Source organism: Hirundo rustica, chromosome Z (genome assembly GCF_015227805.2).
Source record: "Hirundo rustica isolate bHirRus1 chromosome Z, bHirRus1.pri.v3, whole genome shotgun sequence".
Taxonomy (NCBI): Eukaryota; Metazoa; Chordata; class Aves; order Passeriformes; family Hirundinidae; genus Hirundo; species Hirundo rustica.
Window position 1 is genome coordinate 4,822,500 of NC_053488.1, and position 13,301 is coordinate 4,835,800.

Here is a 13,301-nt window from a genome sequence, read left to right on the forward strand (position 1 = left end):
TTAAAGAATCCTCCCTATGTCTTGTTAATGTGTCTACTTCTGTTAGAACTGCAATGAAAATTAGTTTTCAGTCACTGCACTCAGGTGTGCTGGCTGTTACAGTGTTGGAGTCTGTGTCATGAAGCTCCTTATTACCCTGATGCCTGGAATTTCTTTCATTTATTGGAGGAAGCATGGCATGCTTTTCTGGGATTTGACTGTCTGGAAGTTTTGATTCCACTTGAAATGGAAAGGTAAAAAATTTGGATGTGTTGTCACCGAATACTCAATACCAAATAGATCAAAAACTATCACCAACTGAGATCCTACAGTGATTTTCCCTGTGTAGTGGTAGGGAAAGTTCCTTAAGTTCCTTGCCATTTTGGCTGTATGAGACGTGGAGATACAGAATTTCTCGGAATATAATAACACTCCAAGTCCAACATTTTCAAAAGAAGCTAGTGATTTTTTTCCCCGTTGCCTGCAGAGAAGACATTCAGCTTCATAGAAGGCAACTCCCTTGTTAAAATGTCCAGAGAGGATGTACTTGGCTGAGACATGACAGCAGCCATTAATTACCTAAAAGGAAGCTGTGAAGGGAAAGAAATGAAAATTTCAATGCCATTTCTTAAATCACTGGAAACCTAACATAATTTATCTGATTGGTCTAGAATCTGTAGGGCAATGGTCCCTAAAATCTTGACCCTTGTGGAGGAACCTTTATGTTTAACTTTGTACCAAAATATCGATGTAAGGAACTGGTTGAGTGGCACTTGAGAATATTTTATTTATTGCCTTTAAATTGCAGAGACTTTTTGTGTGAGAGTGTATATGTTAAGGCCGATAATTCTTCTATGAAGACAGGCCAGGGAATGGTGAGAGTGATAATCCAGCATTTAGTGACTAAGTCATGGTTGTGTACTCTTTTATTTTAAACTTCATCCCATTGATCTTGATGATTACGTGCTAAAAAGCGAGAGGAGAGGAACATGAGGTCACCTTTTGAGAAGAGAGAAGGAGGAATTATGTGACATATTCCATGCATGTGTGTGTTGTTTTATAGCTTATAAGCTTATAGCTTTTATGGATCTCTTACGGTCCTGATAAGCAGCCTGCCTTGAGAAAACCGTTTTTTCCTCTTTTTAAGTTTTCCTGCAAATTGCAGGAAAATTGCTTTTTAACTATCTTCTCCTTTGGGGTGGTGCTGGATGCTACATTACATAAAGAGAATGGGAGAAATAATAAGATAATCTAATTCCATCTGTTTTCTTTGATGGAAGAAATTAAATAGCATTTAGATTACCTATAGCACTACATATGCAATTAATGTTTTTAGTGAAAGACCTAAAGGCTTCTGCCAAAAGAATTTTGTAGGTCTGAAGCTGAGCTGTGTTATTTCTGCAGATGGTAGTAAGTGTCTTTCTATGCTTCCTAGCAAGTAAAATGCTGGGGTTTGTTACTGACGATTTTGATCTGCTTGTTGTGTTTTTTTAAGAGCCTGGACAAAAAGAAACTCTTCTCCACCTTGTGATGAAGCTGGGCTTGGTTAAGCTTTCCTTGTTCTTGGCAGTCCAGCCTGAAGGGCCATCAGCATTAGCATTACCTAATAAGGATGGAGCAACACCGTTAGATTGGGCTTTACAAAATGGACACTCCAAACTTGTTGAGATCTTTCCAAAGTGAGTATAATGGTTTGCTCTTTTCCATGAAAATGTCATGTCATTTGAGATGTGGGAAGCACTGTATTGTTTGTCTGGAGAGAGTTTATGCTGATTTCTGCTGTTTCTTGCCAGTATTATAATTTTAAATGGTAAATTTGCATTTACAATTGAAGGAAGTTTATTCTTCATGTCCTTCATTACGTTTGAAGTCAGTTAATAGTCAGTTAAGTGGTAGAGGACCAGCTGCACCATCAGGTACCTCTTCCCGCACTATCAGTGTGTCTGCTGAATCCTGATACACTAAAACCAAGTAAAGACATTCCTTAAAAATATATGTAAAGAAATATTTATATATAAACAGAACGATAGGGCCTGACTTCCACAAAACCTCAGGAGACTTTGTGACACCTCTGAAACTCAAGTTTGAACAAACAAATAACGGAGAATCAGCAACAAATACAGGGCTGCAGTTATGACTCTCTTTTGCCGGGGAGCTGCCACACTGACAAATGACTTAAAGGATAAGTGCTTTCTGGCACCTTTCAGCTGTCTGGAGCTCTGTACAGTCCTGAGGGTCTGCATGGGGTGTATGTATGTGTCTTTGGTATATGGATACCAAATGGTAAGCATCAGACACCCCTTCTTAGACTTGGCTTTTCTTTGTGAATAGAAATATGCAAGAATTGGGTAACATTTTTATTTAGGTGTGTGGCTCCTTCAGTTCTGGTTCCATGCAGCCTGTACTTTATGTGAGATTTATCCGTACTTCAGCTCCAAAAAAAAAAAAAAAAAATAACATGGGTACAGTACATTATGTTATGACTGTCTCATTTGTTTGTTATGTCCAAACAATACTGTATTCCCTTGAGATACTTTCTGTTTTTCACTCTTGTGGGATAACAAATCTGCTAGCTGCCAGTTGTGTCTTACTGCTATATATGGCAACATTGACAGGAAAAGGTACTACTGCTCATTTACAGCAATAAGGAGAAATAGGTATTGTCACAGCTTGCTCGTTCTAGCTGCTTTTAGTAGTGAGTAACTGTCTAGACCTAACATTGTTTTTTCCTCAGTTGATATCTAGAGGTAGCTTGTGTTCTTAAGGCTGAAAAGAGTCATTGGTACGTTTTTGTTTGCCCAGCTGTGTTTTCAGTGGATGTTTCAGATTTTCTGCCTCCGGTTTTTGCAGTGGGTGCGTTGGGGTCCTGGCTGGTTGTGCTGAAGGCAGGCAGGAAGCTCACTGTGGCCGCGCCTTCATTCTACCTGTGCAGAGAGCATCTGCTTTGGCTAAAAGAGTGTGTGATTTCAGCTTCCAGGGCAGTCAGTCGCTTAACATTTCAAGAGCAGAGATCAGCGAGGGTGCCTGCGTACAGTTTGTTCATTCATCTGGAGTTCTGACGCTGATGTTCAGCCACACTACACAGCACTGTCAGACATTAAGCTCTTCAGAAAATACATCTGGGACAGACCTCTTCTTTACCAGGTACCACAGATTTTCTTCATAATTTCCTTCTGCAGACTTACCAGGCTGGATTTTTTTCCTTGAGTAGTCTTTTAATTTAAGCTGCTGTGTCACTGATCACCAGTGATTTTAGATTCAGACTGCACAGCTTATGTAAAACAAGTGAGCTGAAAACACACTAAAAGTTGGTTTCTTTTCTGGTCTTGAAATTCAGCTTTTCATTTCCATTCTTAACTTCAGGTTTCTTCTGCACTGATTTTCCATGTGTTACTTTTAGTACATGCTGCATTTTTTTTAACCTAGAAAATTATTTATATGTCATGTTTAATGTAGAAACTTAAGGTGTGGCATACTCTATAGTCCTTATGTGTAATCTTACATAACTACATTGTTGAGATTTTGATTTGTTTCAAAGCAAAAAAGTTACTCTCTGTAGCTTGCAGAATCTCTGCTATTTGTGTGTGGCTTTTCCATTGAGACCATAATGAACTCAAAAGGGAAACCAAGACTATGATCAAGAATGATTTGTTACATATATAATTGGCTGTTTCTTACACTCACAAAGTCCTTGTTTTATATTCTCTCTTTGAAATGGAAGAAGAAAGTGTGGCATGTTAGGTGTTCTCAAAGGCAAAAACTCTGAAAGGCTACAAAATTATCATTTGGTATTTTCAGGAAAAAGCCTACTGCCCTGGATTTGTTGGTTCCCTTTTTGCCATTCCTCTAGTTGCAGCAGTCTGGGTTCTGTTGTGGAGACCTTATTTCCCTCCTGCTCAGCGTCAATGTTGCAGCACGTTGAATCAACCAGAAATAGACCAGAATAATTGTGAAAATCATCTGGTTTATTTAGTTAATTTCTTATACACAAGTTATTGTGTTTAGACTACATATTATGTCCAAAAGGAAAGGTGAAATTAATTTTCCTTCTATTGCAAACAAGAATTTTGAGCTCTTCAGTTGTATCCATAGCATTGGGAAGCAATTAGAAATTTTTGGTAGGTATTAAGGATTTCACAGTACATAGTCCTTTAAAAATAGAGGTAGCATTTTTGCTGTCCTGGAGCGCTCATTTCATCTTCAGCAGACTAAGGCCATACATCTGGTGTCTCAAGACTGTAGAAATGACCACATTGCTACTTCACACTTGAGTCAGAAAGTCATGAATGGAAGAAAGGGAGCTTTGTCACAGTTATGGTGGCGTGTAGGGTTGAATTTGTGGATTTGTGTGAAACGATTACCTCAGACAGCAGCACATCTATTCATGTAAGAAAGGCATAATCTTTCCAAAATATATTCTTCACACTCTGCTCTGTTGGTTCTTTCAGTTCCTGTTCTATTCCTTATATGCCTAAGGAAGTTATAGAAATGTTAAAACAAGCTGTCAGTAGGCTAAAGTCACTTGATGTATGGGAGCCATGCCTTCATTAATCAGTTCCCAAAGTGGAAACCCACAGGTTTTATGGCCATGCTAGGTGACAGAGGTGGGGGAGATAACCTGAAACTGCTGAGAAAGAATGTGAAACTACTTAAATTCTGTGTGACCTTCTTGGGGCAGAGATTGCTGTGTGGTAGTGGTGCCTGCCAGTGGGGTGATGTGTTTGGTTCATTGTGAACCTCCAGTGGAGACCTAGACAGCATGAGAAGGTGATCCACGAGGCTGTCCTAGCTGCTGGAGGCACCACAGGGCAGAGGTCTTCTTTGAGAGAAAGAGACATCTGAGGACGCATTTGAGATGTGTCAGAGTAATGGAAGAAACCAGAAAGGGCAAACCAGGATAATCATCCAAATTTACTCAAATAGTTTATGATTATTTAAGTAATTTTTTTTGTCTGGTGATGGACAAATTTAATAGTTTCTCAACTTTGAAAAACTCTGCCTGGCAGGTGTTGGAGTGAGAAACTGCCTAGCACAGTGAGAGATGAGCAGAGAAAAATGCAACTTGCCCCACTGAGGTGGGGCTTCATGGCTTTCAAATTAGTTTGGCTGCAGCATTCAGCCCAGGGCTCATCCCTGGCTTTTTCTTTCGTGTTCAGGTTACCAAGTCTTTTCTCCGTTTGCAGCTCTTGGTAGCTGGCAAATACACAGGCAGTGTACTAGAGGGAAAGACTAGAAGCAAGCAGAGTAGTTGAAGAAAGAACACAAAAGAATCTATTCTTTCTTCCTCCCACTCTGTTTTTCATTTCTGAGGGTAATTTCTAGAGTAGGAGACTGTATCCCAGGGCCCTTTTTCTTTAGGGCAGGAGTGATATAGTTGGTGTGTATCTGAGCGAGGGAGCAGCCTGGCTAGGAGCCACAGACATGGGAACTATCTCTTGGCTTCCAGACTGGGTTTATCATGTAGTTAAGTGTTTAGTCCTAGTTTGTTCTCTTTGTATTACCTATCCACCAAAATTGCTTGCTTTACAGGGATGCTTTTAACATAAAGTAGATTTCTGAACAGAGCTGTTGTGCAAAGCTGTTTTGCTGCTTTCCTTGTAGAGAAGAGGGATGTAAGCAGTGAAGTGCAAATAGTAAATCTGTTCCTTTAGATCTTTTATGTATTGTAAGCAGGAGGTGATTTCTCTCCTTGTGAAATCTCTCTCAGTCAGTTTTAGTATTGCTTATAACGTAAGTGTTTGCTAGTCTTTGATATTGTTCTTGAATTTTTAGATAAAGGTCATGGCCATCAAATACTGTAATATCGATTTTTTAAAAATAGAGTATTAATTCAAATGAAGTTGAGACAGTGGAACGTCCAAAAATACCCTGCAGTACAACACACTCTGTAGAAGGTACAGTTTTCTTATTCTGTAATGTTGCAATCTTTCAAAGCTCTAGAAAGTTGGCACAGATTCATACACTATTTATTTATTCAGAAAGATCAAGTTTCATGTGGTTTTCGAGACCTGTTAATAGAGAGCAATGCAATAGGTAAGTCATACATTACAAGAGTTTTGTAAATCATGATACTCCCTGCAGAGCCTTGGTTTTCCAATGTCAGACTGAAACTGCTCACAAAATGTTTTTGTAGTGACTGGAAAAGCCTTAACTGATCCCATTTTAAGAGACAGAAAAATGTCAGGTGGTTCCAGGAGAGGGCAGTGTTTAACTGAATGAACTATCCCACAGATTTCCAGTAAAGCCTAGTAAGTTAAGAAAGATAGGAGCAGAGTAATGATTTGTATGAGTAGTTTTGGAGACCAGCCTAGACTTCTTAATGTGCCAAAATCCTCATTTTTTTTCTCTTAGATGTTCACTGCTTTGGTGAGCTTTTTACCTGTGCAAGGATCGTGGGAGAGGATGCTCTTTCATTACCAAAATACCTCCCTGTGCACCTCAGAGTGAGCGTGTCTTGGAACTGAAGAGAAAAAGATAAAACCACCACCACCACCAAAAAAAAAAAAAAAAAAAAAAAAAAAAAAAAAAAAAAAAAAAAAAAAAAAAAAAAAAAAAAAAAAATTCTTCATCATCAGAAGCATGAGGCTTGGGGACTTATATGTTACTCTTAGGAATGAATTAAAAGTATTTATCAGTTTGTCCATTTGCTTATGTGGCTGGCATTGTATGTGTGGATAAAGCAAAAAGCTGAAAACTGAGAGCTCTGTGAAAGGCTTGGCCTCACTCTTCAGTGTCTGCTGGAGACAACCTGACTTGAGGGCAGAAATCTGCATGAGCTGCTGACAGGACCAGGACCAGGATCAGATGCAGGGAAAGGATGGCTTTTCCACTGAGACCCTAATGAACTCCAAAGGAAAACTAAGGCTGTGATCACTAGTTCGAGAGGCACCAGCAAGTAACTTCAAGTGAATGGCTAAAATAGGGACACAGTCATGTATTTAAATGTGTATGCTGCCATTGCTGGTGCTGAAAAAATAGTTTTATACCCAGATTTTCTGTTGGTCTTCAGGCAACAAGTTAAGTTTGCAGAGAAATAATAAGCAGTTGCTGTTAGCAGTTAGAAGCTACATATCTGTTATTGTAAGTGCATGCAAGAATTTATTATGTGGGGTTTGTGAATGACCTTGGTGACACAGTGTGAAGATGCATTTATTCTGGGTGCTCACCTGAGTGCTGCCCTCTGACCAGGGTGATCTTTATGCTGCCTCTTGGGGATAGGAGGGCAATGGCCTTCGCTGGCAGCGCTGTAGGTGTTAGTCACTTGGCCAGTGCCACTCGTAGGTGATGATTGCTTTGATATTTTTTAGCAAGACGCAGTTTTAACTTTGTCTGACTTGCACAAGCAGAATGCAAACACCGATGGGTATTCATAGCCCAGAGAGAGAGAGTGAGAGAGTCTCCAGTTCAGGACATCTGCTCTCATTTTGGATTCTGATGAGCAGCAGAGATATTTGGCATAGGCATATCCAGCTATTTGTGTTTTCAATGGAAGCTATACACTTTTGTGCCTTCATGCATCAGAGTTGCTTTGCACCTGTTTTTTTTTTTTTTTTTTTTTTTTTTTTTTTGTTGTTGTTGTTGTTGTTGTTGTTGTTGTTTTTTAATGAATTTCATTTCAACACCAGGAAAAGCATGCCATGTTTTGTTGCCATGTTTTGTAAGTATTCAGGACCGACACAAACAAACTGTAGTAAACATGGTTGCATGTTTTATGCTTTGTGATTTCTACTTGTAGCCATGAGAAGTCTGTAACTACTGTTTGTACACGATAAGACAACAAAGCTTTTTCATCTTCTCATATTTCAATATTTAATTGGTTACCATATTTCTGTAAGGAAGACTGTTTTCTAACCACCAAGTCAAGAAAAGGAAAGAATCATTGAATGGTGGTTACTGGTGATTAGTGTCTTGTCTTACAATTTCCATTTGCCAGCATTCAGGAGATCAAAAGAACTTTGTTCAAGACTGAGTTACAATTGTTGCTGCTGGAAGCAAAAATTACATGAAATGATTGTGCTTTTTACTACACTCTAAGTTGTATGCATTGAACTCCTTTATAAAGTGTCTGCTAGGTTCGGGACTTTTGGCACGCTCGTGTTGTGAAAGTATCCCCCTCAGATTTTTAAAACTGCTGCCATTCCAAGAAGTAGCAGCTACTCACTTCTAAACTCAAGATCAACAGACCTTTAAAAATGCCATCAGGAGCCCTGAGCTGCTGACAAGAGGAGGTTGCTTTAGCAGTGTGTTCCTTCTCGTGGAATGGCATCATGTGGAAGCAGTAGGTCAGTGTAAGGGGATGCTGCTGCTAGCTTGATCTCCCAAAGCAACTTAAATTCAAATACATGGAGTGATACATTATCCTGAGAGGATGCAGAACAAGAGGTGAAATAGGTAGTATTTTGACTAATTTTACAGTTTGTGCTTTTCTGTTTTCCTGTCTTTGAAATTCCATGCCCATGAGTTGACTGAACGCTGTTACCTGGAAGATAAGCCAATTGTTGCTACAGTATATATGGAATAGAGAAAATGACTTTTTATTTCTGAGAATTGTGGAACTGAATAATAATACTGTCAGGTGCATGTCAGTACTGTAAAAAAAAAAAAAAATCTTCTCATGGAAGCTTTAAAGTAGATGCTAACTGAAGGGTGGTGTCTGGAATGTGTAGTTTGACAGCACCAGGGATTTTGCGCCCTGTGATTGTGCTGTGTTAGAGTACAAGGGGAGATATATATTTATGTGTGTGCTGCAGGAGATTAATTAAAGGAGATGGATTAATTAAAGATGAATGATTGTGGTACAGATCAGCATGGACCCAGCCCTAACTCCTGCCAGTGTCCAGGGGCCCTGCTGAGGGCAGGGACAGCAGGTTGCAGTGGCCTATGGCTGCATCCCAGAACTTGATGTCCTGACTCCTGCAGGACAGGTGGAATTCTTTTTTGATGAGGATTGTCTGATTTAGGTAAAGCTGTCTTTGAATTGTTTTTCCCAAGATGTATTGATACAACTCTTTAAAAAAAAACCAAACTTGTGTGTATACTTTGTTCAACACCAGTAAATGTCCCCAAACTCCATATACCTCAAGGCACCCTCTGCTGACCCTTGAAGCATACTTAGTTTAACTGCTGGAGCTGGAGAAATGAAGAGAATATCTGAGAACAGATATGAACCTAGAGCTGAAAGAGTCAATATAAAATGAAGCATATTTACCATGATAACTTTGTCTTTATAATTTCAGTTTAATTTTATTTTAAAATATGTTTGCTAAATAATAATGTTCCTGGAAGCATGAATGATGCTTGTGTTCATTTACATTCCTGTATCCAAATTACCCTTCTTTGCTGTTTCGCAGTAGTCCTTCAGGCTGCATTTGGGCAAAACTTGAAAAGTTTGGGGGGTGTTTCATTTCAGTGTCTTTTTGGCATTGCTGTGTCCTTCTCCACATCCCTTGGAAGAAAATGTAAACCAAAACCCAAGCAAACAAAGAAAAAAAATAAATGACAGGAGTGAAATTATTTTTTTACTTTTTGGGTTTAAAAATGCAAATCCTAATTTCAGAAATTAGGCATGACAGCCCTGCAGAAGGAAAGAAAGTGGAGTTTGGCTGCTCTGTGGCATTGGTGTGAGGCACAGTCCTGGAGCTGCTGCTTTTCTGAGTTGCGTGGGGGTTAATGAGCCCAAACACAACTGTGACAATAAATAGCACTTGTTGTGCATCCAGCCTGCATGCTGCCCACGGGATCGCTGCTGCGGGGAGATGCATGGGCTGACCATGTCCATTGTTCTGGTTTGCCTGCCTGCTTCTTGTGTCCCCTTTCCTCTCTGAAAAAGGAGAGAGACCAGCAGCAGAAACCAAAGCAGACCCAAACTGAGTTTCCTGGTTATTAAAGGCAGCAATCTTTGATCTTGCAGGTCCTGTGAGCTTGGCATCTGATGAGTTGTCCCAGGATGATACAAAGGTACAGATTTCTCCTTTACAAATAGCTAAGCTTTATTTAGGCTGAGAAGCAGCAACCTCTGCATGCCTATCTGAGCACCTGCCAGAGCAAAGAAATAAATTCTAGCCTGCCAGGTAACATTTCTTTCTATTTCTATGCTGCAGGGATGTGTGTAGATGATTATTTTTTTAAAGAACCTGCTATGTAATTGTGGGCTGGAAAGCTGGGTCGCAGGAGCAAGCTCTGCTTTGGGACCAAAAAGCTCTTGTATTTATGGTGAAACTTAGTGCCTTTAGGGAGCTTGCAGCTGCCCGTTTGGGGTCAGCACCAGACTTTTGTTCAGTGTAAGTTTCACCCCTGAAACACCCCTGATGGTTCATTACATCTGAGGAGCTAGTCTCTGAAAGAGACCTTGTGGTTTACTGAGAAATCCTTTACAGGATCTAAGTAGGAATAATGCTTTACGGAAACAATACTGCAAGTTCCCATTGTCATCTACTTGAAGGTGTCTAAACAGCTTTTGGGGGAGACCAAAATATGTGGGAAGTGCCATTACAACTGTATTTCTGTCGGTTGTATGTGATCGTTAGTCTTATATTCTGCTTTTTATTTATATGTATTTGTCTACAAAACTGGAAAATCTTCTTATTGGTGTTTCTTACACACCTATTAAAAAAGCAGCTTTATTAGTATCTCAGTGGGTATGCAGCTAAAACAGTAATTTAGATTGAGAGAAACAAAATCTGGTCAAACCAGGTAAATCTGGTAAAAGTGTTAACAATACCAAGTGACTACTGTTTATTTTGTGTTCTTTTAATAACTTTTGAATGTAGCGGAATATTGCTGAGCTGGCACTTTAAGTAATTTTTATAAATGTGGTGACCTCTTTAGGCCTTTTTTGTTTGTTTGTTTGGTTGGTTGCTTGAGTTTTGTTTTAATTTTTATTGCCTGTGCAGAAGATTGACTGTTTGCTTGGAACTCACATGTTGGTATCGTAACCTGTGACATCTCAGAATTAAATCTGCAGTGTGCACACATTTTGGAGTCCATGTTGAAAGCTTGTGTTAGAGCGAAGTGTTGCAGCTCATGAGTCTTTCTTGGGGGGAAAAGATTCTGGACCCACATTGATTGTCTCTTGTTTTGATCTAGCAGAAAGGCTATAATGAATCTATAATGAATGAACTGGACTGTGACATTTCTGCAGCTGTGAACAGCTCAGGCATTAGAAATACTTCCAATCTTGAAAATATTGCTGGTTTATGCAGCAATATTTTGTTTTCTTTCTTGTATGTTTTGTGTTCTTTCATCTCTGTTGGCTAGTCAGAGCACAGTTTATCTTTGTAATAGGAAAACAGGCTGAAAATCGAAGTTTGCATGGGAAGTAAGATGGTTTGGTCTGTTATTTGATTATGATTAGGATTTGAGTCCTTAGGGTTCATTTGCGTATGGAAGTAGTGTGCCATATCAGTTGCATTTATAAGATTGTGTAAAATGAAGTGGCTGCTGTTTGATGGTGTTTGAACTGAATTATGAAAGCCTATAGCACAGTTTGCAACTAAGCATAAACACAACTATTTGTCTTCAGAGATAAAGCTCAGTTTTCTGTTTCTAGCCTTTCCGAGACTCTGGGGTTCCTTCTAAAGAAAATGAAGATTGTGCCTTGTTGGGCATAGGTGAATTAAAAATTTTGACCTCCCAAAAGCTACTGATAGATAGTGTCATGTCACACAAAACAGTTTCTTTAAAAGAGGTGAAGGTAATTGACGTTGCAGAGTAACTTGCTCAAAGATCAGCCAGTTGTATCTATGTCAGAGAGGGAACCTCTTTTGTCTCTAGCATACACAGGTGGTGTATCCAAAAGTATTGTGATTCCAGGACTTTTCAGTAATTTCAGCTGTTGTAGGAGCAACCACCTTGAAAATAATATCTAACAGAGCCCACATATGTGACTGAAGGTGGAATGAAGTCTGTAGAAATGTTTAAAAGCCACAGTGACTTATGGGCCTGGTAGGAGAATATAACCAATTGTGCTAAACAGCACATTTAGAGAAATTCCACTGGAAAGATGGAAAGCTATGAGAGCAATATGCAAACATGGGCTCATGGAAAGCACAGCAAGTTGGAAAATAGGATGAATAACTAAGGTCTGCAAGTGGGAGCAGCAGTGCCAGGCAAAGACTGCCAGCCTGACATCACTGGCCTGCAGTCCAGCGCTGAGCTCAGAAAGAGCAGCCCCAATAGAGGCATTCTGTACCCAGATTTCGGTGCTGCAAAGTGAAGACTCACTTCGTGTGTGCAGAAAGAAGGGGGATGGATGTGCATGCATAGAAGGGTAGATGTTAGAGGGAAATGAGCTGATGTAAACTCAGAGATAGTTCTAAGACAAGAAGCTGGCAGATCATTTTATTACCTCTCACTAAATCAGCATCTAGTTATCTGTGGTTTTAGTTACTTTTATGCTAAATACCTTTACTTCAGCTATTTAATTATGTTTGGCTCACTGTCCCATACAGGGAATACGAGAGCCCCATAAGGGAATTTGGGCAGGGTCGCAAAACCCCTGATATTCACAGTCATTCTAACTTTAGTGCTTTTGAGAGTAGGGCACCGTACCACTCTTTGCCTGGCTCAAAAATGCAAGGCATGTGGGATGTTAGTGCCCATGTGTTCAGATCTGTTTTGTCAAGCAAGACCAAAATATTGGACTGTATCTCAGTGTAGGAGTGTGTTGAGCCACTGGGGAGTGATTAAGGTTTGTTAATATGAAAGCCACATTTGCCCCAGTCTTTGTTACAGTTATACCACCTGGAGAGAACATAAAGAAATTTAGAAGCTGACAAAGTAGACGTTCTCCACCCTGAAACAATAGCTAACACTTATTTTTCTTACTCCTGAAATGCTTTTTCCTTCTAAGGCGTCATTTGCAGAGTATTGCTTGAGACAGCTGAAACAGAAGCCAGGCCCTCTGGCTTCAGACTTGCTCATTCTCTGATGCTTGGTTGGGCAGCTACATCAGTCCTCTTGAACTAACAAGCAAGTGACTTTGGCCATGGGTTGTACTCTTAGAAGTGGTAGTGCAGATTTTTAGAGGAGCTAAAAAGGAGTGGTGAATTTGCGTGTCGTTTGGACAAGGTTTAGGTGCTTAAAATTTGATTTAAATTAATTTTCTTAGGCGTTCTATCTGCATATAAAGTAAAATTATAATGTGTAGATATACATATGTGTGTAGATACACATATATGTGTTCATACATGTGTGTATGTGAAGTTGTGTCCTGAGCACAGGATCATCTTATATTAAACTAAGAAAAATTCCTTGTTGTAAGGCCTATATAAGAAAGAACCAACCCTTTGTCTCCCCCTCTATCTTAATTACTTCAGAGTACA

General features: G+C 39.6%; 1 protein-coding gene across 7 annotated transcripts in view; it reads left to right on the top strand.

Annotated features, from left to right (window-relative positions):
• ARHGEF28 (Rho guanine nucleotide exchange factor 28) overlaps nucleotides 1-13,301 on the top strand; it is a 124,540-nt gene that overhangs the window by 38,773 nt on the left and 72,466 nt on the right. For 4 of the 7 annotated variants that reach the window (XM_058424104.1, XM_058424107.1, XM_058424105.1 and 1 more), the window contains exon 4: nucleotides 1,475-1,658. The exons of 1 other annotated variant lie outside the window; for it this stretch is intronic. In XM_058424104.1, coding sequence (XP_058280087.1) covers nucleotides 1,625-1,658 — 34 coding nt within the window. In that variant the 5' untranslated portion in view covers nucleotides 1,475-1,624. Of the gene's footprint in view, nucleotides 1-1,474; nucleotides 1,659-2,949; nucleotides 3,124-9,889; nucleotides 9,937-13,301 lie in introns of all 7 variants that reach the window. 2 more of the 7 variants (XM_040090288.2, XM_040090289.2) reach the window with 2 other exon arrangements.